The 24,401-nt window shown below is 40.0% G+C and overlaps 1 protein-coding gene across 5 annotated transcripts; it reads right to left on the bottom strand.

Annotated features, from left to right (window-relative positions):
* Nucleotides 1–16: 16 nt before the first annotated feature.
* On the bottom strand, nt 17–11,498 carry LOC311253822 (uncharacterized protein). 5 transcript variants are annotated; one of them, XM_084384298.1, is made up of 17 exons: nt 11,111–11,498; nt 10,706–11,067; nt 10,450–10,480; nt 7,092–7,291; nt 6,484–6,691; nt 5,723–5,798; nt 5,282–5,535; nt 5,086–5,136; nt 4,836–4,912; nt 3,910–4,049; nt 3,313–3,510; nt 2,930–3,016; nt 2,358–2,611; nt 1,701–1,871; nt 1,186–1,326; nt 870–990; nt 17–636 (listed from the first exon to the last, which is right to left on the bottom strand). In XM_084384298.1, the coding sequence occupies exons 3-17, from the start codon at nt 10,474–10,476 to the stop codon at nt 419–421; spliced, it is 2,223 nt and encodes a 740-aa protein (XP_084240424.1). In that variant the 5' UTR covers nt 10,477–10,480; nt 10,706–11,067; nt 11,111–11,498; the 3' UTR covers nt 17–418. The 5 variants fall into 5 exon arrangements, with proteins under 5 accessions (XP_084240424.1, XP_084240423.1, XP_084240425.1 ...); XM_084384297.1 differs by having other exon boundaries at nt 10,450–11,067; XM_084384299.1 differs by lacking the exon at nt 10,450–10,480.
* Between the last annotated feature and the right edge of the window lie 12,903 nt (nt 11,499–24,401).

Raw genomic sequence — 24,401 nt, 5'->3', positions numbered from 1 at the left:
TCAAAACAGAGTTGAATAAAGTTCAACAACATGGAAAAGCTAGAAATATGTTTAATGAAAATAGTGAATACTTAAATGTACACTGACTGCTTTAACAAAGTTTGCCCATAAAGCTTTTGTAAATAAAAAATAAAAATAAAGTTCCTTGTAGTTGCTTACATTAATGCAGTTAAATGGAAAACAAGAGGTAACTTGTGAATTTGTAAGTGTTAAAATTAATTATTTTCTCATTACTTATTTTGTATGTGTTTTGTTTCTTTCAAATGAAATGTCTTTCTTATGGGCACACATCTGTGTTTCTTTTTTCTTTGTAAGTTTGCAAAAAAAAAAAAAGAAATAAAAATGTTATCACAAAAAAAACCCCTCTTAACATTCTGTTCAGACTCTTGTTAACATTCTTAACAGGTGTAGTATTACTCTACAACAATCCAAAGCCACTGTCATTTGTGGCAATGCAGTTTTGTAAGTGAGAGCTAAACTCGCTGTAACTGTTGTAGTTAACAGGCAAGCGAAGGGTACGGAAGCATGTGGATGAAGTTGGATGTTCTGCCTGCACCACCTCCACTTTCATGTCAGCCATGGGTATCTCCCATCCAACCCAGAACTTGACTAGCTGTTTCAGCTGCTCTTGGGACACTGAAAGCAAAGACAGCGAAAGAACAACAATAAAAGTTCTCGAACAATTGAAAACTGAGATAAGTGAGTGACTACATGCTACAGTACAATAGACAAATACTGTGCTAGTCTGTAAACAGACTATATAGTGTACAAGTACACAGGACAGAAAATAATTATGCATTTTAAACCTTATTACTGTGGGAGGGACATTGTGGAAAAAGGAAAAAGTATGCAATCGATATGCAATATACCTGTTCTCACAAACTCACGCAAGTACCCCATAATTCGGCATTTGGAATCAACCGAGTAACCATCGCTGTCATCATCCTCCAATGATCCTGCTTCAGGCCATTTGATTTGGTCTAAAACAATCTGCAATAATTAAAAAAACAGGATGATTATGACAATACACAATTTATATCACCATTTGCAGGTTTCATTCTTGTGTGGCTTCTTTGACTCATTTTACTTCAACGTATTCATTCAGACTGAGGGTACATAGTTTAAAATGGTCAGATGGTACTTAAGATATGGTTTATTATTGGGGAGAAAAATTACATGCACTACCTGGGCACTGCATACAGCCCTCAACTGACATGGAAAAACTGATGCCACAGTGTCTGGTCGAGATTGCAGCAGTGGCAAAATCAGTGACTCCTTCAGTCCCTGCCTGAGCTGCTTCAGTTGGTGCACATTTCGCCCAAGCACCTTAAAATAAATCATGGATAAATAATAATTAGTCTCTCCTGTCAAGACCATGTCTTTTGTTTAATTTCTGTCTGCAAATTATCTGCAATGTCTAAAGTTCTTCAATCTATCACATACAGTAATTACTGTCTATTGTTGTAGTCCTATGATGAAGATTCAGGGTGTTCGATAAGTTTATTCAGAAATGAAAATTTCAGTTGTACAAAAGCAAAAAGTTAAACTACATGGAATAAAAACAGCGATGGAAGATAAAGATAGAAGATAATCTAAAGCATTAGACTACAAAGAAACTTGCTCTACAATACTTAAACACCATAGCGACCAAAATCTAAATCCAAATCGTTCATGGATCGAGTGTTGGAACTGGGATTTACTGCATGCTGAAGCAGATTGTGAAGAAGCCAGGTGCTGTTGGTTTCTGTTAATACAGGGAGGTCCCATGCCATTGCCAACGCATTTATAGCTGCCCTCTGATCCAGAGTGAGTGCACTGCATTGGTTCTTGCATTCATCTCTCTTCCTGCTTGATTGTCCATCTTCATACAGCTTTTAAATCAAAATGAGACCAACCACAATAACATTTAAATTGTATGTACATGTACATGTACATTGAGTGCTGTCCAAATTTTCAGTGACACTGCTGTCTATTAAATATAGCATATTGGGCTTGGCAAGAAACAATATATTTGAGGTTAAGTGCTTGAGAATATAATGTTATGATATGAGCATTTACATTCATATCAGGTGAATTGTATGGTAGTTATGGCTCTTTTTTTTACACTCACCACTTTTATGTGAATTAAAGTGAGTGGACAGCTGCTTGACGGCTGTTTGGCTATTTGTGTTTCAAAATTAAGATTGAAAAATACAACTTTTTCTACATCACCTGTTGAGGATGTAAATACCCTAATATTAAAGCTGACAATATGCACTCTTACATCTTTCATAGCTTCATTTAATACAATGTGCTGAGGTACAAAGATTCAAATGAAACAGTTGCTGATGGAGTGCATTGCACCTCTCTATACTTACCGGTTTTATGGTCTCCCTGATGTCCATGTCCGCCACATCTTCAAGGGTGATGGTGGATGTCTGGGGTGGATCACCCAACAGCACATGAAGAACTGCTGGGCTAACACCTGTCAGACGAGGGCCACCATGAAGGAAAGAATGGCCTATCATTCTTCCTGCCACAATAAACATCTCATTCTGCACCAACACTTGGGAGGTGGAAGGGATTAGGTGGTCAGGTTGGCCCTCAAACAGCAACGTGCCGCATGCATTTCCTACAGAGAAATAATCAAAAACAGAAAGTACAAAATAATCGTTTCTTTTGACTGCCGTTCAATCTTTATGCAATACTCCAGTGAGGAAGGAAGAAATACATACTTTATCATGAAAAAGTTTGACAAACATTAGGAATGTGCAATGAGACAGATAGCTTTTTGTTTTTTCTGACAATCTATAAAAATTCAGATTGAGAGTGAGCCAAAATTATTACCTATAATATGCTTCCGAATCTCAAATATTTAATAACTTTATTTACTCAAATATTCCTTAACTTTTATGTCTATTCACGTAGCAGATTTGTCCAGAGGGCTTACCAAAATCAACTGTGAAACCATGGTGCAACTTGTGCATGACCATACTGAAAAAGTGTCGATTCACACCATCTCCAACGGCCACATCTCCTAAAAACACAGACAAAGTTTAAAAGTGTACACTAGTACTAATCATGCCTATTCAGGTATAATTTTACACACACACACACACACACACACACACACACACACACACACACACACACACACACACACACACACACACACACACACAATTTTGGCATTATGTTTCATTAAAATCAATATTAAAATATTTTTCACACGTCCTCAGGGGAAAACAGCAAGAAACAGGTGAACAGACAACCATCATTCTCTTTACATGCAATTAAAACAGTAAGGCGTACAGCTTAGTTAAGTTACAGTACCCTGAAGTTTCGCTTGGAAAGGTCTTGCCCAGTCAATGTTGGGAGCCTTATAAAAGGAGAGGATTCTGCCCTCTTGGTCCTCTACATCTTCTGTGATGTCAATTTTAATTTTTAGGGTAGGCTCATCTTCTCTGGACTGTAGCCATTGCTTTTTGTACTGGTCTGCTGCCACTTCTGGATCGTCAATGCTTTTCCAAGCTGGAAATGAAAAAAGAAATTTTGTTTAAAGTGATAATCACACCCTAGCTATAACAAGATGTCTGAATCAATGTGGTCAACATTCCTTGCTCACTCAGTACACTTAACTCATTACTGCATGAGCAAATACACAAAGACTGGTTAGTGAAAATTCAACAACATTTGGTCTATATAGTCTACATGATCTGTATTTGCCCATGTGGACCATGTAGACTATTATAAAGAATGAAAACCAGGCTGACTCATTTTGCAACATCTACATTGCAAAGTGTATGGTGATGTAAGGTTGCATTTCTGAATTGTGGCATTTATTGTAAAAGCAATGTCATTTTAACCATATTACACAATTATGACTAATTGTATTGTATTAGAATTAACTCTGAATGAATAAATGCTAACCCAAATCATCTGTTTCGATTGGTCTGGACAATGGGACATCGTCAAGCGGCAGGGTAGTTGATGTGCAAGGTCTAGGGTCAGGTGTGCTGACCATGTGCATACTCTCAGAGTCAGATGGAGTTGAAGAAAACTCAGAAAACCTTAACATAAAGCATAAAGAAACAACAATAAGCAGAAATACAATAATGTATATAGTCTAAACATCACAGTTCAACCAAAATACAGAAGACCTCTGCAGACCTCATATGGCATTGTGCCATGAGGCCCACCTGATTGCACCCATTGAGCCAACCTACTACCTGCAACACATGCATATGAAATGAGTATCTAGAGCATTATGCTACAAATCAAGTAACCTATACATAAATGTTAAATCATTTGCCGTTTACAGTGCCGACTCTTCATTTAGTGTGTAAGGATGACTTTAAACTAAATTTAAGATTTTACAACAACATCTTACTATTTAGCAAAAACTCTGTTCACTTGTGAATGGCCTATCAACTGTTCATCCAAACTACTTCAAACTTGGCATGTGTCTTGCTGGTAACCCGAGGATGTGCATACTCATGATCATAGAAAAATTGGTGCGATTTGGACGTTACATGTGTGCGTGATATATGTATATGCCTGTAGCTTTTTACCTTCATTTGATAGTGCAGCCAAAGTGACAAGAAATATGGGAGAGGTGGGACGACATGCAGCAAAGGGCGCTGATGGGAATCAAACCCAGCCAACTCAGGCTTAGTACATGGAGCATTACGTGTAATTGAGTAATAAAAAAATATCTTTAAATTAAACATCAAAAGTGAAGAAGTAGTGTGAAGAAGTATTTTGGATGAGTAGTTCAAGAAAGTTACAATCAGCCTGTTACGAAAAGGCACCTTCTGGACAGGCACAGAACTAGTTTGTTATAATGAGTGGAATACCTTTCCCCACATGAACTTGCATGGTAGGCAACAGTCTCTGCAGGAAACTGCTTTCCACAAATTGGACAGGAGAAGTCCTGTGGGCCAAGCAGGTTACAAAGGAGTATATAAATGAACACACCTGAACTTGACAATACGACGGTGGTAAATGAACCAAAGAAGATAACATGCTGATGTCTGTGATATCAGTATGTGTAATTATCTAAAATGCTGCTTCAATATTATAACTGAAACATCAGTGACATCTTACCACACAAATGATATCCGAAACCTGTTCCGCTTCCTCTTCAGATGCACCTCTCTTTTGGGTAATATAAAACACAATGGTCAGCTCAATATTAAGTCACAGTACACAGGCAGTGCAGGAGTTCATACAATCACAGCTGAGGAACTTAAAGGTATAGAAGACTCTTTTTTGGTTATTAAAGATGTTTATGAAAACTTACATTGTCTTGACAGGACTGAATATGGAACTGAATCAGGGGCAGAGGAATCAAGCAGCCACAGGTCATGCATTCGTTTTTTGGCATTTTTTCGAACTCTGCAGCATCATACGGCAGCGGGGTGGTATCCATTTTTTCTTGAAGAGGGACAATGTATAGCACATTTTTCCCACTGTTTGATGAAGACCGAAGTATCTTTGCAGTGTACCCTTGGGACCCCTGGGGCAGTGGAGTGGTCTTTCTTTGTCCACTTCCCCCTTTAGAAATGAAAACATTTTATTAGCTCATTCTAAGGGCTTAATCTTTCTATATATCATAGAAAACATTGACATTCCAGATAACATATCACGATACATTCGTAACGTTTAACAACCTTTTCATGCATATCTTTTATATATACAGCAGGTTTAGATATGTTATGCAACAACGGAAAAAGAATATCACCTGAAGCTTTTTTGAGCAGCCAACCACCACGCACATCTCGCATTTTGGGAAATTCTTCCAACAGTACTCTGCTTATCTGGAAAAAGTTAGCAATGCGGTCATTGTGGACGCACTTTTAATAATGTCATCAGCTGTAGACGGCAGAAAAAGATCATAGTCCAGTTAATGTGCTAGACAGAGATGGTTGACAATAATAATGATACTTGGGAAAAAATAGAGCATTGTAATAGATGCACAAACCATAACCAAAAGCATAACTAAAACAATGGAGAGGCCATGAGGCCAAGATGAAGCTGCCCAGAGAGTAAGAGATCAGCCTTGGAGAGCAGCCCATCTGAGACTTTTGCCCCTCCCACCTCTCAGGTGCAGCCTGTTACATTGATGACCCACCCAGGCTCTTGCAAATGAGCAGAGCAGCAGACAGGTGTGCCATCACAATGTAAATATCAGAGATTAGCAGAGCAAAAGTGATTTGATGTGAATGAGCTCTGATATTTCGTAATGTAACTAGCTGTCCTGCCACCTTGCTGGTTAATCAATATAACTGTGCCATCACTAAGAATAGCATATCATCAGGATTTAGTATCTTTACGACCGGTGTTTCTGTATTAGATGAAGTGAATAAGCTCAATGATGAATTAACTGCCCACCATCTACCAGCAGTATGGTGGCCACGGCAGAAATCACAAGATTTGAAATATCAGCTGAAAAACTACTATGATGTTGCTTGAGTTCATTGTTGTCTTATTCTTAAGGCTCACCTCTGCGTGATCTGCATTGTTAGGCACATTTATGGTCCGCCTTCCAAGACCTGCTTGCAGGAGCATTGCCTCATCCTTTGGTGTTTTGTCTGTGTTTGTAGGTTGTAGGCAGAACTGCAGTTCCATAAATTTTACCACCGACATACATGGAGGATCTGCTGACTTCCTTTTGCGTTTCTGGCCTCCAGAATACAATGCTGGGAAACATCTTGGATGAAGCATAGACAGTTATTGAGTGAACATCTAAATATCAAAGGACAACTTTTTTAAATAAATGTAATTGTTTTAATACTTAAAACCATAAAATTCAACATTACTGTCAGTTTAAATACATGCAGTATACTGGCAGTATTGCCAAGTTTTTAGTAATTCCTTCACTGACACATACAAATGCTACAAATCACTTGCAACAAAGTATGTAGTATGAAAGGATGTAGCAAGAATAAAAAAAACCTAAATCTTGGATAAATGCTTTGCATTGTGTTGCCTAATTTAGCTCAGATTAAATAGAGGCTTTCAACTGTTGAAAACTGTTAGAACACTATGAAACTTTTTCTTTAAAGATAATAAAACATTATATATTCTATCTTAGTCAAACAGTCACTTACCTTTGCATCTCCTGGTGTACAGTAGCTGGTCTTACAGGTCTGCTGCTAGTAGGCCCAGAGGCAGTAGGCTGAGCAGCTGTAGTAGGTCCAGTGGCAGTAGACTGTGCAGCTGTGTGTTGAGGTGCATGAGGTCTGCTGTCCCTTTCACCTCTTATGCAGTGCAGAAGCGTACGAACTGCTGTCTCAATGTTTGTTGTGGGCTGGTAAATTTGACAGATGTGGAAATTACATTTAATTAGATGCATTTGGAAACTGTGCAAAATTTGCAAGACAGCATGTTTACACATAAAAGACTCACTTTTGCAAAAAGCTTTTTCTAATGTATTGTTGATTATATGGTAGGTGTGTAACGATTCATCTACTCAATCGATTACTCAATTTATGTTCCTACGATCCAACTTCATCGATCTGTGCTCGGCAAGTTGGCCTTCCGGGCTTGTATCGATACTTGGAAATTGCACATTGGATTTAAGCATGGCAAACTTAATGGATGTGTGTTTTTTTTAGCACTTTTAACGATAAAGACACATTAAACGTTACTCGATTCAGTCTGACTGTCTGTGATGTCATCGGCACACGCCGGCAGTAGCGCAAATCTCAGAGTGACAACAACTACTCTTTTTATGTTGTAAACAACAGCAGAAGTAGCAGATAAACCTACTATTAATTCAACCTGAAGAAATGCTGGTTGCACTTACTATACTCTTTTTATTAGGGCTGCCCCTGACCAAGGATTTTCTTGGTCGACCAGTGGTCGTCAATTCAGAGCGATTAGTCGACTAATCGACGCATATATATAATGTATATATTAAAAAAAATTTAAAAAGTCTCTGCGGTAAAGTGGATGCGCCTGTAGAGAGATTTACACAATAAGTAAAACATAGTGAGCTGGATAATTTAGCCTTCCCAGTACACACGAATAGTCTAATACTAGCGCACATAACAATAATAAAATGTATTTATCTCTGCTTTCAAACGTTCGGCTGCCATGGGCAGGTAGCTAGGCTACTTACATGTTTAAGGTGGTACACCATGTTCGTCGTGAACAGTGATAGGCGAAGTTTTTCTTGCAAAGTTTGCATGTCACCTTCTTTGGGTCATCCTTCTTCTTTTCAAAATGATCCCATATTTTAGATGTCTTTCCCGACATGGTTGGCTATTAATTGGTTGATTAATTGTTAACTGTCTAACCCCGATGGAGGGACCTGCCGTGTTAAAAAAAACAAACACTGACAGTGAGTGGGTGTCACGACTTCCTGTATCTGGCCCTTCAAATTAAAAGCCCTCCAGCCTTTTATACACAGTCCAGCCGCCAGTCAGTTTTTTTTTCTGCGACCAATCGACCAATGAAATTTTGGTCATCTAATGACTTTTTGGTCGACCAGTGCTTGGTCGACTATTTGGGGGCAGCCCTACTTTTTATATTGAAAATGAGAGCAGAAAAGGTTAACCTCCTGGTTGCACTTCATTCAAATAAAAGGTTAATACATTTGCCATTAATTGTTGTGTACTTGTTTATATCCATAATTTAAACCTGACACTTCACCTGCACTGTCCAGTATCCAGGTATTTATTTCACAGTCACACTGGTTGAATATTTGGCTAAAAAGTTACTGAATCGATATCAAGTCACTGAATCGTATCGGATCGTATTGTTCTAAGTGAAAGACGATCGTCCTTGAATCGTATCGTTAACCACGAAACGTGATATGAATCGAATCATTGTTAAAATGAATCGTTACAGTACTATTATATGGACAGGCCATATATTCCTGAGGCCTGAACAGACATGTCAATTGTACTTCAATATGGCATTTGGTAGTTCTACCACAATGCACCTACTACAAGGTGCACTTCCCTGCAGGAGAAATACAGTCATTAATGGGAAATTTAGATTTTAAATTAACTGTAATGTAAACTCTGACATCCCTTTACTTAACTATAGTATTCCTAACATCAATACAAAATATTGCAGTGCCGGTTCAAAATCTGCCTCTTTGTAACAGGCCAATTGTTTGACCTCTGGTGTTGCTGTTTGTAGCTTCCTTGAGAAACCGCTCATTCAAACTACTTCACACTGACACTGACTGTGCAGATTTGTCAAAAGGTTAACATTACAACTCCAATTAGCTGACGCCTTGTTAAGTATTTATAACCAGCAATACTGAGACAGAGAGAGGGGGTAAGGGTTAACCTGACATGTGTATTTCCCTGTTGTGGGAAGAATAACGGAATATCTTATCTTCCATGTAGAGAGAGGCTTAACCCTAACACTCTCTCTCTACATCGGTCTCACTATAGTTTTTTTTATGATTTCTCTGATAACTCTTCACCACTAATGTATAGATTATTCTGAAGAATATTGTTTTATTACTCAATTAAAATAACAATTAATTTACCCCAAATAAATTGCAGAACTTATCTTGTTAATATTTCAGTAAAAAGTCAATCACCTGATCATCATCATCTAATGTCCATGTCACTGCTGTATATTTATAATAATAATAATAATAATAACAACAACAGAGACAAATTTCTGATCAGAAAAACACTGGAGCTCATATTCAAAAAGACTGCTATGACACATACAACAATGTAATTATATACAAACTTTCTCAGAATTGAAATGCAGAACAACTTAAACATGACACATTAATGTTTTTTGAGGTATACATGAGCAAGTTGTATATCTATGTATTTATTTTTCAACATTATATAAGAAACTCACGAGTGGAGGAGTGCGTGATTCAGGTCATTCATTGGGGAAATAGACTCACCAAGTCCAGCTACTCACGATCAGAAACACCGATGAAATACACTGTGGTTCACCGAAAAACACAAAAGTAGTGGCTACTTGTGATTAAAAACACCGGTTTAATACACTTTGCTTCACGGGGAAAATGGGTTAACTTTAGGAAAGCTAGGGAACTTTCTGTGGCCCACAGTTTTCAAATAGCCTTGTTATGTTAGACGCCTGCTAAATAAACACTGCAACTATAGTTATTTTAGGTTATCAGATCGTGCTGGTAACTCACTGGGAGTGAAAAAGAGTTGGTCTGTAGTGTACTGCGACTGAGCGGCGACCAAAAGGGGGAGTGTGTGTTCCCTTATTTAATCGAAGTAGATTAATATTGAAAGTGTCGCGTGTCCAAATCGCACTAAATTCCAACATTTCCTTGGGTCATTAGCGACACATGTACTAAGTGAGAAGTAGATAGGATGAACGGTTCTCTACATTCGCAATTAACAAACTACTACCAACAGAGATTTATTGCTTTATAACGTTCGTCCCCCCCCCCCCCCCCCCCCAAAAAAAAGGATGTTAACCATGGTTTTCTTATCATAGTAAATCACTCACCTGGGAAGACCCGGCCTGATCTGACATTTTTCTAGAAGGCAAAACAGAATCAATGCACATAACTGAATATGAGGGTATATCGACAGACGACTAGATACCATAGCTAACGTTATAATATGTTAGCTAGCTACGTTACGTTTCGGGAGGCAAGGGGAGCTAACTTAACTAAACATGTTTCACCAACGTAGCTGACTGGAGTGCATAATGAAACGATACACAGACGTATAACGGTGGTGATATCAGAAAACATACGTACCTTAAACATCACACGCCAACTGCTCCGCTGAGTCAAGGCGTTCTTTTCAAGGCGCGATCGCAGCTCTGGCTGATGGCTAGGCGGGATGTTTCCTGTTAAGATGCCACGGTCGGCTCCACGCTCCAGCCAATAGGTGGCGGCAATGGCGTATAAGCAACTTTGCCTACCACCATAACGACTCAAAGAAGAAGAAGAACTGGCCAATTGGAGTTCTCTGTTCCCCGAACAAAGCCCGCCCCATTCTCTACAGACACGAATCGCGTTTGCAGGTACACAAATCACTTTTGCCCCAAGTACGCTGAGATATTTGGTGCAAAAGTCAGAGCGCGGGCGACTTGTGATTTGAAAGAGGAAAACGGCATCTGTGACCCGCAGCAGCAGATTCAAGCAGTTGTAGTTACTTACTTGTGACCCGTAGCAGCAGATTCAAGCAGTTGTAGTTACTGATTTGTATGTGTGCTGAAAAAATATCCAAGAAAAAAATGTATATTTGTGAGAAAGAATTCTACAGGTGTGCAACTCTCATTACACGGACTCACATACTGATTTACAGATGTTCAAATTTTGTCCACAGCTTCAGATTCTTTGATACAGGTGTGCAAATGTGTTTTGCACCATTTTTGCTGCATTTATTGGAGCAAAATGTGTGAGAGCAGGAATTTCTTGATTTGTGATTTGTAACAGAGGATTTGTGTACTTGTAATGAAGAATTTGAGAAGGTGTAACTGTTGAGTTGTATTTGTGGGACACAAAAAAATTCTACAGGTGTGCAACTCCTTCTCTGTGACTTCAACTTTACTGTTACACATGTGTGACTCTTTTTCTACAGATACAAATTCACTGTCACAACTGCTCAGGACTTTTGCACCAAATATACCTTCATACTGAAAGCCCCACTAGGATTCAGAGAAGCACAGTACAGAAGCACAGAATGTGTTGCTGCCGTTATTACTGGTACCGGTGCCGCGTCGAGTCTCCCTGATCCTCTCCCCAACACACAGCCGCTTCTAGCCGCAGCGGCAACCTGAGCGGGGTCGCTCTGCGAACTACGGCGCCGCGGAGCTACAGGCCCCGGTCTTCCTACTCCTCTCCCCCACATACAGCACCCTGTGCTGGGTCGCCCAGAGCGACGAGTCTCCCTCCAGCTCTGGAGCTCTCCACGGTGCTGCTAATGGCGGCTTCTCATCGTCTTTCAGACCTTAGACCATAGCTTTAAGTAATACAATTAATTAAAAATGCTGATAGTCTAATACTCGTTATAAAATACTTAATAATACAACAACATATACACCCAATCACATTTTATAAGGCACCAGTTTAAAGCTGCCATTCTTAAATTGCTCTGTTTGCTTTGAAGAAGACATACTCTGTGCCGAAATGTCAGCAACCTGCACCATAATAAAAATATCTAAAACTATGTGCTTCACCATCTTCTCCAGCTATTTATCTGCCCCCTGCTCTAAGATGCACCAGTCTGCAATCAGTTTGTCAGCTGAAGGCGAGAGTTTTCCTCCTACAATTTTAGTAATTGGCTGGTCATGGCTAGACTGTTTTCAAACTACATTCATTGCTGCCCAACTATGGGCAGGATATAGCATGTCATGCAGTTAGCCATTTCTCACCATTGTGTGCAATCTATCCAAAGCTTTACAGTTTTCTCAATTTTTAGGAACGGTCAGAAACAATCAATTGACGGCCACTGCAACAGACCAGGAGGTGGAGGCTTACATAAAAAGGTGGCTTCATCTCGCTGGAGACAGGGATGGTGGGAGGAGAGAGAGAGAGGAGAAAAGGCGTGCCACACAGCTCGCACGTAAGTCAGCTACAATACCTATTTTGCAATATATGTGTGATACTGTTCTACAGCAGAAATCAAGATGAAGCTGTCAGCATATGTAAAAAAAAAACGAGCGCAAAGTACAGAACAAATCTCCCCAATTCTAAATGAGCAAATACAATTAAAAAAGGCAGTGTTGTGATTTTTGCCATTTTTTCCGCTATGGTCACTTAGGAATTAGAAGCTTGTTCAGCCACCATGCAGCAAGCATAGCCATTTTCTTGTAAATGTAAAGATTTCACTTGGCAGTGGTGGGACAGTAATGTAAACTGTAACTGGAATTGTCACCCATTGCCTTTCTTAAAAGCCAGTACATGGGTCTGAAAAGTAGGGAAATCACATTTCAGTTAGAAACACATCTTTAATGAAAACTGTATTTGACTTTAGTATAATATTCTATCTACAAAATAAATTAATGAATATGAAGCAACAGCTGAAATATATTTTTAAATATATTAATATTACATGCCATCTCCCTGCTAAATTGAGCTGGAATGAAAGAACCCCCTATCAAACACAAAAACATACTTCTAATGTTAACATGAGTGGATGAAGTTTTGAGTCTTAAGATGTGGTCTTATCTAACCTCAAACTTTTCCCTTTACTGCTGCATTCATGGTCTTCAGCTCCACCATGTGGGCAGGTCTGATGTAACTACACAGCGATTGTGTGAGTGAGGCTAGCTGACTCATTGTCATCTCAGACTTGATATGTGATAGGTTTAATATGTAGGATGGAGTTGCTTCCAACTGAGAGCCTCAGCCATGTTGCAATGGAATATAATACTTACCTTGGCATAATATATAAAGAATAAACCAGGACAGAGAGACCTCACCTCAACTTTTATCCCAACTCTCTCCTCTTGTGAGGGCTTTTAGATCTGAGTATGGCCCCAGTGTTCCGCCAGAGCACCGTGCCATAGCACACAGACCTCTGGTCCAGTAAATGTCCAGTTTTGTGGATACCTATTACGCACCACCAGACTGACAGCTATCTTGGGGGTCCCCATGGAGAGTCATTAAAGAGGAAATATTCAAGATTTTTACCTACTTTTTACTTAAAGCAGAAGTAAGCGATCCGGTCGTTTTGGCTAACTTCCTGTCAGCGGATGGAGTTAGCAGTCCCCGCCCTCTTCCCTACGTCAACACATGCGCGTGCATCCCTTGGCTGCACACACAGAGAGGACCGCCCCTTTATGCCGTTCTCTCTCCTCATTGGATAAAGGTTGTAGGATACAAGGAAAGTTTTCTCCTCGGCTTACAGCAGAGCAGGGTGACTGACAGACCCGTGTTTCGGACCAAACACTCTATATAAGTGATTGCTGTCGGAAGATATAACTATATAAGACTTATATTAACACAAACATTCCGCTTACTTATGCTTTAATGAAACAGCTTCAGAGTAATGTTGCTGGCTTGTTCCAGGGAGAATGGAGGCTCTCTGCCTTCCACCTAGCGTCACTTGGCTGAAAACCAACCTTGTAAGATCAGACCCTCCGACCCAGTATCCCAGCTCTCGTGCTGGCAGCATCATGACACACCAAAACACCCTGTATCCATTATCTTTTTATGAAAGGATAGAACCACACAAATACACACATTGCAACATGTATATGATATGCTCCATTAATTGCATTATGGCTGGCTTCAATGAACCAACAAATGCTGAGGAAAGGTTAGCAAAATAGCAAAAAATCAAATGGCTGTGCACTATTCCCCTTTAACATGAAGACAAACTCAAATATACATTATGTTTTATTACTGTAACTTCAGGTTAAATGTGAAGTTTGTCAGAGTGTTTGATGAACACAATATTGTATAACTTTATATCACTTTACAGGGCCTTTTTTGTTTGGTCTCCTGATAAGGTTTTGTGTTTTGCACTGCAACCATATACAGTAACCACAGTACTGCTTTACTGAGTCAACAAAATATGTTCTTTTGTGCATTTCTTAAAGGGCCAGATGAAGAGGAGACAATGGTGGGGCCATGAGTGAGCGTGTTCCGCAACAGTGTTCCGCAGTCAGAATTTTCATGTTCATCTTCATGTTTGTTTTGTTTGTGTTGTGTTGTTGTTTGTGGCACATGTTAAAAAAATAAAATAGTTCTCTACTGTTCACAAGTTGTTTCTCGTGTCTGGTTTTTTCTTCAATTCTTCAGTAGGTATCTTCATCTTTGACTGAGACCAACAAGACTGGACCATTGCCACCATTTAACACAGTATCTGGAGGTACCATAATGACATGTACAGTAGCCACAAATTCAGACCAGTTCTGGTTTATTTATATGATGTGTTCATATTTGACATAGAACTTTGTCATGGTTTGGTTGTGACTCCAATGTGTACAGGCTAGACAAGATCATAGACTGTAAACCAGTTCTGATGTATTCAGCTCTTGGTTAATATGTAGCATTATGACTAGGCTGTGGGTCATATGTGAGAAACAAGTGTGGACCACTCATGTCATTCCATGTGGTAGGTGGGTCAGAATAAAAATGCATAGTGGCCCAAATTTGGGTGAGTGCTGGTTTATTTGGTCTATTTTTGGCTGACACTTGGCACTGTGTTGGTTTGGTTGTGGCCCACTTCTGGCAAACAACTGTGGACCACATTTGTGCCATCATTCCAAGTGGTATATGGGCCAGAATAAAAATGTACAGTGGTGGCCCACATTTGGGTGAGTGCTGGTTTATTTGGTCATGGCTGACATTTGGCACTGTGTTGGTTTGGTTGTGGCCCACTTCTAGCAAACAGCTGTGGACCACTCATGTGCCATCATTCCATGTGGGATGTGGGCCAGAATAAAAATGTACAGTGGTGGCCCACATTTGGGTGAGTGCTGGTTTATTGCGTGTCGGCTGACATTTGGCACTGTGTTGGTTTGGTTGTGGCCCACTTCTGGCAAACAACTGTGGACCACCCTTGTGCCATCTTCCCATGCCGTACTTGGGCCAGAATAAAAGTGTACAGTGGCCCACATTCGGTTGATTGCTGGTTTATTTGGCCTGTTTTTGGTTGACATCTGGCATTGTGATGGCTTGGTTGTGGCCCACTTTTGGCAAACAGGAGCGGACCTCCCAAGTGACATCATTCCATGCGGTATGTGGACCGGATGAACATGTCAGGTGTGGGCCAGATATGGGCCAAAAGAATTTTGCTATCTGGGTTGTTTCCCAGTTTATGTTTCTTAACCCCTGTGTTTTGTTAATTGGTTTGCCCGGGGGAGGGGCCAAGGGGGTATTTAAAGAGAGCTCGGCTCACTTGAAGGAAGGATTCGGCTGAGTGGCATGTGGATGACAGTTGCTGCCTGTTCCTTGTAAATATTTTTTTTACTCTGTCATATTGTAAATATTCCTGCGTTTTTTTTGTTGCTTTGCCACCTGTGGGTATTTTTGTCTTTGGGTTTTTGGTGTAATAAAAAGAAAATCACCAAACTAAAGTTTGCCGACTGGGCCATCATCTTTCCAAACCAGCGTTTCAAAGTATCGAACCCCGACAATTTGGATCTTCTTCATGGCAAAGGAGTTTTTACCTGGAATTTAATTCATTAAGGGTGAAAAGTGGCTTATGTCAAAAATGAGCGTTTCAGAGCGAGAGGAGCCTGTTTTAGCACTGTACAGTCGCCTAAGCTGCATTTCACTGAAAAAAGGTCTTTCAAACAGGTTTTCTAGCCTGAACTGGTTGAATTTGGATCTTCTTCATGGCAAAGGAGTTTTTACCTGGAATTTCATTCATTAAGGGTGAAAAGTGGCTTATGTCAAAAATAAGCGTTTCAGAGCGATAGGAGGCTGTTTTAGCACTGTACAGTCGCCTAAGGCTGAAAAGTGGCTTATGTGAAAAATGAGCGTTTCAGAGCGAGAGCAGCCTGTTTTTGCACTAAGCTGCATTTCACTGAAAAAAGGTCTTTCAAACAGGTTTACTAGCCTGAACTGGTTGAATTTGGATCTTCTTCATGGCAAAGGAGTTTTTACCTGGAATTTAATTCATTAAGGCTGAAAAGTGGGTTATGTCAAAAATGAGCGTTTCAGAGCAATAGGAGGCTGTTTTAGCACTGTACAGTCGCCTAAGCTGCATTTCACTGAAAAAAGGTCTTTCAAACAGGTTTACTAGCCTGAACTGGTTGAATTTGGATCTTCTTCATGGCAAAGGAGTTTTTACCTGGGATTTCATTCATTAAGGGTGAAAAGTGGCTTATGTGAAAAATGAGCGTTTCAGATCGATAGGAGGCTGTTTTAGCACTGTACAGTCGCCTAAGCTGCATTTCACTGAAAAAAGGTCTTTCAAACAGGTTTACTAGCCTGAACTGGTTGAATTTGTATCTTCTTCATGGCAAAGGAGTTTTTACCTGGAATTTCATTCATTAAGGGTGAAAAGTGGCTTATGTCAAAAATGAGCGTTTCAGAGCGATAGGAGGCTGTTTTAGCCTAAGGCTGAAAAGTGGCTTATGTGAAAAATGAGCGTTTCAGAGCGAGAGCAGCCTGTTTTTGCACTAAGCTGCATTTCACTGAAAAAAGGTCTTTCAAACAGGTTTACTAGCCTGAACTGGTTGAATTTGTATCTTCTTCATGGCAAAGGAGTTTTTACCTGGAATTTCATACATTAAGGGTGAAAAGTGGCTTATGTGAAAAATGAGCGTTTCAGAGCGAGAGCAGCCTGTTTTTGCACTAAGCTGCATTTCACTGAAAAAAGGTCTTTCAAACAGGTTTACTAGCCTGAACTGGTTGAATTTGGATCTTCTTCATGGCAAAGGAGTTTTTACCTGGAATTTCATTCATTAAGGGCGAAAAGTGGCTTATGTCAAAAATGAGCGTTTCAGAGCGATAGGAGGCTGTTTTAGCACTGTACTGTCGCCTAAGGCTGAAAAGTGGCTTATGTGAAAAATGAGCGTTTCAGAGCGAGAGCAGCCTGTTTTTGCACTAAGCTGCATTTCACTGAAAAAAGGTCTTTCAAACAGGTTTACTAGCCTGAACTGGTTGAATTTGGATCTTCTTCATGGCAAAGGAGTTTTTACCTGGAATTTCATTCATTAAGGGTGAAAAGTGGCTTATGTCAAAAATGAGCGTTTCAGAGCGATATGAGGCTGTTTTAGCACTGTAAAGTCGCCTAAGGCTGAAAAGTGGCTTATGTGAAAAATGAGCGTTTCAGAGCGATAGGAGGCTGTTTTAGCACTGTACAGTCGCCTAAGCTGCATTTCACTGAAAAAAGGTCTTTCAAACAGGTTTACTAGCCTGAACTGGTTGAATTTGTATCTTCTTCATGGCAAAGGAGTTTTTACCTGGAATTTCATTCATTGAGGGTGAAAAGTGGCTTATGTGAAAAATGAGCGTTTCAGAGCGAGAGCAGCCTGTTTTTGCACTAAGCTGCATTTCACTGAAAAAAGGTCTTTCAAACAGGTTTACTAGCCTGAACTGGTTGAATTTGGATCTTCTTCATGGCAAAGGAGTTTTTACCTGGAATTTCATTCATTTAGGATGAAAAGTGGCTTATGTGAAAAATGAGCGTTTCAGAGCGAGAGCAGCCTGTTTTTGCACTAAGCTGCATTTCAATGAAAAAAGGTCTTTTGAAACAGGTTTACTAGCCTGAACTGGTTGAATTTGTATCTTCTTCATGGCAAAGGAGTTTTTACCTGGAATTTCATTCATTAAGGGTAAAAAGTGGCTTATGTGAAAAATGAGCGTTTCAGAGCGAGAGCAGCCTGTTTTTGCACTAAGCTGCATTTCACTGAAAAAAGGTCTTTCAAACAGGTTTACTAGCCTGAACTGGTTGAATTTGGATGTTCTTCATGGCAAAGGAGTTTTTACCTGGAATTTAATTCATTCAGGCTGAAAAGTGGCTTATGTCAAAAATTAGCGTTTCAGAGCGATAGCAGGCTGTTTTAGCACTGTACTGTCGCCTAAGGCTGAAAAGTGGCTTATGTGAAAAATGAGCGTTTCAGAGCGAGAGCAGCCTGTTTTTGCACTAAGCTGCATTTCACTGAAAAAAGGTCTTTCAAACAGGTTTACTAGCCTGAACTGGTTGAATTTGGATCTTCTTCATGGCTAAGGAGTTTTTACCTGGAATTTAATTCATTAAGGCTGAAAAGTGCCTTATGTCAAAAATGAGCGTTTCAGAGCGATAGCAGGCTGTTTTAGCACTGTACTGTCGCCTAAGGCTGAAAAGTGGCTTATGTGAAAAATTAGCGTTTCAGAGCGAGAGCAGCCTGTTTTTGCACTAAGCTGCATTTCACTGAAAAAAGGTCTTTCAAACAGGTTTACTAGCCTGAACTGGTTGAATTTGGATCTTCTTCATGGCAAATGAGTTTTTACCTGGAATTTAATTCATTAAGGCTGAAAAGTGGCTTATGTGAAAAATGAGCGTTTCAGAGCGAGAGCAGCCTGTTTTTGCACTAAGCTGCATTTCACTGAAAAAAGGTCTTTCAAACAGGTTTACTAGCCTGAACTGGTTGAATTTGGATGTTCTTCATGGCAAAGGAGTTTTTACCTGGAATTTAATTCATTCAGGCTGAAAAGTGGCTTATGTCAAAAATGAGCGTTTCAGAGCGATAGCAGGCTGTTTTAGCACTGTACTGTCGCCTAAGGCTGAAAAGTGGCTTATGTGAAAAATGAGCGTTTCAGAGCGAGAGCAGCCTGTTTTTGCACTAAGCTGCATTTCACTGAAAAAAGGTCTTTCAAACAGGTTTACTAGCCTGAACTGGTTGAATTTGGATCTTCTTCATGGCTAAGGAGTTTTTACCTGGAATTTAATTCATTAAGGCTGAAAAGTGCCTTATGTCAAAAATGAGCGTTTCAGAGCGATAGCAGGCTGTTTTAGCACTGTACTGTCGCCTAAGGCTGAAAAGTGGCTTATGTGAAAAATTAGCGTTTCAGAGCGAGAGCAGCCTGTTTTTGCACTAAGCTGCATTTCACTGAAAAAAGGTCTTTCAAACAGGTTTACTAGCCTGAACTGGTTGAATTTGGATCTTCTTCATGGCAAATGAGTTTTTACCTGGAATTTAATTCATTAAGGCTGAAAAGTGGCTTATGTGAAAAATGAGCGTTTCAGAGCGAGAGCAGCCTGTTTTTGCACTAAGCTGCATTTCACTGAAAAAAGGTCTTTCAAACAGGTTTACTAGCCTGAACTGGTTGAATTTGGATCTTCTTCATGGCAAAGGAGTTTTTACCTGGAATTTCATTCATTAAAGGTGAAAAGTGGCTCATGTCAAAAATGAGCGTTTCAGAGCGATTGGAGGCTGTTTTAGCGCTGAAAAGTGGCTTATGTGAAAAATGAGCGTTTCAGAGCGAGAGCAGCCTGTTTTTGCACTAAGCTGCATTTCACTGAAAAAAGGTCTTTCAAACAGGTTTACTAGCCTGAACTGGTTGAATTTGGATCTTCTTCATGGCAAAGGAGTTTTTACCTGGAATTTCATTCATTAAGGCTGAAAAGTGGGTTATGTGAAAAATGAGCGTTTCAGAGCGATAGGAGGCTGTTTTAGCACTGTTCAGTCGCCTAAGGCTGAAAAGTGGCTTATGTGAAAAATGAGCGTTTCAGAGCGAGAGGAGGCTGTTTTTGCACTGTGCAGTCGCCTATAAGGCTGAAAAGTGGCTTATGTGAAAAATGAGCGTTTCAGAGCGAGAGCAGCCTGTTTTTGCACTAAGCTGCATTTCACTGAAAAAAGGTCTTTCAAACAGGTTTACTAGCCTGAACTGGTTGAATTTGGATCTTCTTCATGGCAAAGGAGTTTTTACCTGGAATTTCATTCATTAAAGGTGAAAAGTGGCTCATGTCAAAAATGAGCGTTTCAGAGCGATTGGAGGCTGTTTTAGCGCTGAAAAGTGGCTTATGTGAAAAATGAGCGTTTCAGAGCGAGAGCAGCCTGTTTTTGCACTAAGCTGCATTTCACTGAAAAAAGGTCTTTCAAACAGGTTTACTAGCCTGAACTGGTTGAATTTGGATCTTCTTCATGGCAAATGAGTTTTTACCTGGAATTTAATTCATTAAGGCTGAAAAGTGGGTTATGTCAAAAATGAGCGTTTCAGAGCGATAGGAGGCTGTTTTTGCACTGTACAGTCGCCTAAGGCTGAAAAGTGGCTTATGTGAAAAATGAGCGTTTCAGAGCGAGAGCAGCCTGTTTTTGCACTAAGCTGCATTTCACTGAAAAAAGGTCTTTCAAACAGGTTTACTAGCCTGAACTGGTTGAATTTGGATCTTCTTCATGGCAAAGGAGTTTTTACCTGGAATTTCATTCATTAAAGGTGAAAAGTGGCTCATGTCAAAAATGAGCGTTTCAGAGCGATTGGAGGCTGTTTTAGCGCTGAAAAGTGGCTTATGTGAAAAATGAGCGTTTCAGAGCGAGAGCAGCCTGTTTTTGCACTAAGCTGCATTTCACTGAAAAAAGGTCTTTCAAACAGGTTTACTAGCCTGAACTGGTTGAATTTGGATCTTCTTCATGGCAAAGGAGTTTTTACCTGGAATTTCATTCATTAAGGGTGAAAAGTGGCTTATGTCAAAAATGAGCGTTTCAGAGCGATATGAGGCTGTTTTAGCACTGTAAAGTCGCCTAAGGCTGAAAAGTGGCTTATGTGAAAAATGAGCGTTTCAGAGCGATAGGAGGCTGTTTTAGCACTGTACAGTCGCCTAAGCTGCATTTCACTGAAAAAAGGTCTTTCAAACAGGTTTACTAGCCTGAACTGGTTGAATTTGTATCTTCTTCATGGCAAAGGAGTTTTTACCTGGAATTTCATTCATTGAGGGTGAAAAGTGGCTTATGTGAAAAATGAGCGTTTCAGAGCGAGAGCAGCCTGTTTTTGCACTAAGCTGCATTTCACTGAAAAAAGGTCTTTCAAACAGGTTTACTAGCCTGAACTGGTTGAATTTGGATCTTCTTCATGGCAAAGGAGTTTTTACCTGGAATTTCATTCATTTAGGATGAAAAGTGGCTTATGTGAAAAATGAGCGTTTCAGAGCGAGAGCAGCCTGTTTTTGCACTAAGCTGCATTTCAATGAAAAAAGGTCTTTTGAAACAGGTTTACTAGCCTGAACTGGTTGAATTTGTATCTTCTTCATGGCAAAGGAGTTTTTACCTGGAATTTCATTCATTAAGGGTAAAAAGTGGCTTATGTGAAAAATGAGCGTTTCAGAGCGAGAGCAGCCTGTTTTTGCACTAAGCTGCATTTCACTGAAAAAAGGTCTTTCAAACAGGTTTACTAGCCTGAACTGGTTGAATTTGGATGTTCTTCATGGCAAAGGAGTTTTTACCTGGAATTTAATTCATTCAGGCTGAAAAGTGGCTTATGTCAAAAATTAGCGTTTCAGAGCGATAGCAGGCTGTTTTAGCACTGTACTGTCGCCTAAGGCTGAAAAGTGGCTTATGTGAAAAATGAGCGTTTCAGAGCGAGAGCAGCCTGTTTTTGCACTAAGCTGCATTTCACTGAAAAAAGGTCTTTCAAACAGGTTTACTAGCCTGAACTGGTTGAATTTGGATCTTCTTCATGGCTAAGGAGTTTTTACCTGGAATTTAATTCATTAAGGCTGAAAAGTGCCTTATGTCAAAAATGAGCGTTTCAGAGCGATAGCAGGCTGTTTTAGCACTGTACTGTCGCCTAAGGCTGAAAAGTGGCTTATGTGAAAAATTAGCGTTTCAGAGCGAGAGCAGCCTGTTTTTGCACTAAGCTGCATTTCACTGAAAAAAGGTCTTTCAAACAGGTTTACTAGCCTGAACTGGTTGAATTTGGATCTTCTTCATGGCAAATGAGTTTTTACCTGGAATTTAATTCATTAAGGCTGAAAAGTGGCTTATGTGAAAAATGAGCGTTTCAGAGCGAGAGCAGCCTGTTTTTGCACTAAGCTGCATTTCACTGAAAAAAGGTCTTTCAAACAGGTTTACTAGCCTGAACTGGTTGAATTTGGATGTTCTTCATGGCAAAGGAGTTTTTACCTGGAATTTAATTCATTCAGGCTGAAAAGTGGCTTATGTCAAAAATGAGCGTTTCAGAGCGATAGCAGGCTGTTTTAGCACTGTACTGTCGCCTAAGGCTGAAAAGTGGCTTATGTGAAAAATGAGCGTTTCAGAGCGAGAGCAGCCTGTTTTTGCACTAAGCTGCATTTCACTGAAAAAAGGTCTTTCAAACAGGTTTACTAGCCTGAACTGGTTGAATTTGGATCTTCTTCATGGCTAAGGAGTTTTTACCTGGAATTTAATTCATTAAGGCTGAAAAGTGCCTTATGTCAAAAATGAGCGTTTCAGAGCGATAGCAGGCTGTTTTAGCACTGTACTGTCGCCTAAGGCTGAAAAGTGGCTTATGTGAAAAATTAGCGTTTCAGAGCGAGAGCAGCCTGTTTTTGCACTAAGCTGCATTTCACTGAAAAAAGGTCTTTCAAACAGGTTTACTAGCCTGAACTGGTTGAATTTGGATCTTCTTCATGGCAAATGAGTTTTTACCTGGAATTTAATTCATTAAGGCTGAAAAGTGGCTTATGTGAAAAATGAGCGTTTCAGAGCGAGAGCAGCCTGTTTTTGCACTAAGCTGCATTTCACTGAAAAAAGGTCTTTCAAACAGGTTTACTAGCCTGAACTGGTTGAATTTGGATCTTCTTCATGGCAAAGGAGTTTTTACCTGGAATTTCATTCATTAAAGGTGAAAAGTGGCTCATGTCAAAAATGAGCGTTTCAGAGCGATTGGAGGCTGTTTTAGCGCTGAAAAGTGGCTTATGTGAAAAATGAGCGTTTCAGAGCGAGAGCAGCCTGTTTTTGCACTAAGCTGCATTTCACTGAAAAAAGGTCTTTCAAACAGGTTTACTAGCCTGAACTGGTTGAATTTGGATCTTCTTCATGGCAAAGGAGTTTTTACCTGGAATTTCATTCATTAAGGCTGAAAAGTGGGTTATGTGAAAAATGAGCGTTTCAGAGCGATAGGAGGCTGTTTTAGCACTGTTCAGTCGCCTAAGGCTGAAAAGTGGCTTATGTGAAAAATGAGCGTTTCAGAGCGAGAGGAGGCTGTTTTTGCACTGTGCAGTCGCCTATAAGGCTGAAAAGTGGCTTATGTGAAAAATGAGCGTTTCAGAGCGAGAGCAGCCTGTTTTTGCACTAAGCTGCATTTCACTGAAAAAAGGTCTTTCAAACAGGTTTACTAGCCTGAACTGGTTGAATTTGGATCTTCTTCATGGCAAAGGAGTTTTTACCTGGAATTTCATTCATTAAAGGTGAAAAGTGGCTCATGTCAAAAATGAGCGTTTCAGAGCGATTGGAGGCTGTTTTAGCGCTGAAAAGTGGCTTATGTGAAAAATGAGCGTTTCAGAGCGAGAGCAGCCTGTTTTTGCACTAAGCTGCATTTCACTGAAAAAAGGTCTTTCAAACAGGTTTACTAGCCTGAACTGGTTGAATTTGGATCTTCTTCATGGCAAATGAGTTTTTACCTGGAATTTAATTCATTAAGGCTGAAAAGTGGGTTATGTCAAAAATGAGCGTTTCAGAGCGATAGGAGGCTGTTTTTGCACTGTACAGTCGCCTAAGGCTGAAAAGTGGCTTATGTGAAAAATGAGCGTTTCAGAGCGAGAGCAGCCTGTTTTTGCACTAAGCTGCATTTCACTGAAAAAAGGTCTTTCAAACAGGTTTACTAGCCTGAACTGGTTGAATTTGGATCTTCTTCATGGCAAAGGAGTTTTTACCTGGAATTTCATTCATTAAAGGTGAAAAGTGGCTCATGTCAAAAATGAGCGTTTCAGAGCGATTGGAGGCTGTTTTAGCGCTGAAAAGTGGCTTATGTGAAAAATGAGCGTTTCAGAGCGAGAGCAGCCTGTTTTTGCACTAAGCTGCATTTCACTGAAAAAAGGTCTTTCAAACAGGTTTACTAGCCTGAACTGGTTGAATTTGGATCTTCTTCA

The sequence above is a fragment of the Pagrus pagrus genome (assembly GCF_965226575.1).
Source record: "Pagrus pagrus genome assembly, contig: HAP1_SCAFFOLD_50, whole genome shotgun sequence".
Lineage (NCBI taxonomy): Eukaryota > Metazoa > Chordata > Actinopteri > Spariformes > Sparidae > Pagrus > Pagrus pagrus.
The sequence above is the reverse complement of the archived record's forward strand: the minus strand, read 5'-3'. Positions and strand labels throughout refer to the sequence as shown.

Excerpts from the sequence above, each read along its gene's own strand:
- LOC311253822 (XM_084384297.1), bottom strand. The coding sequence starts at position 10,509 with ATGTGCATTGATTCTGTTTTGCCTTCTAGAAAAATGTCAGATCAGGCC. Across the intron at positions 1,327-1,700 it reads ACAATCTGCTTCAGCATGCA|GTGCTTGGGCGAAATGTGCA; the intron begins GTAAATCCCAGT and ends ATTTATTTTAAG. Across the intron at positions 991-1,185 it reads GGGCTGTATGCAGTGCCCAG|ATTGTTTTAGACCAAATCAA; the intron begins GTAGTGCATGTA and ends TAATTATTGCAG.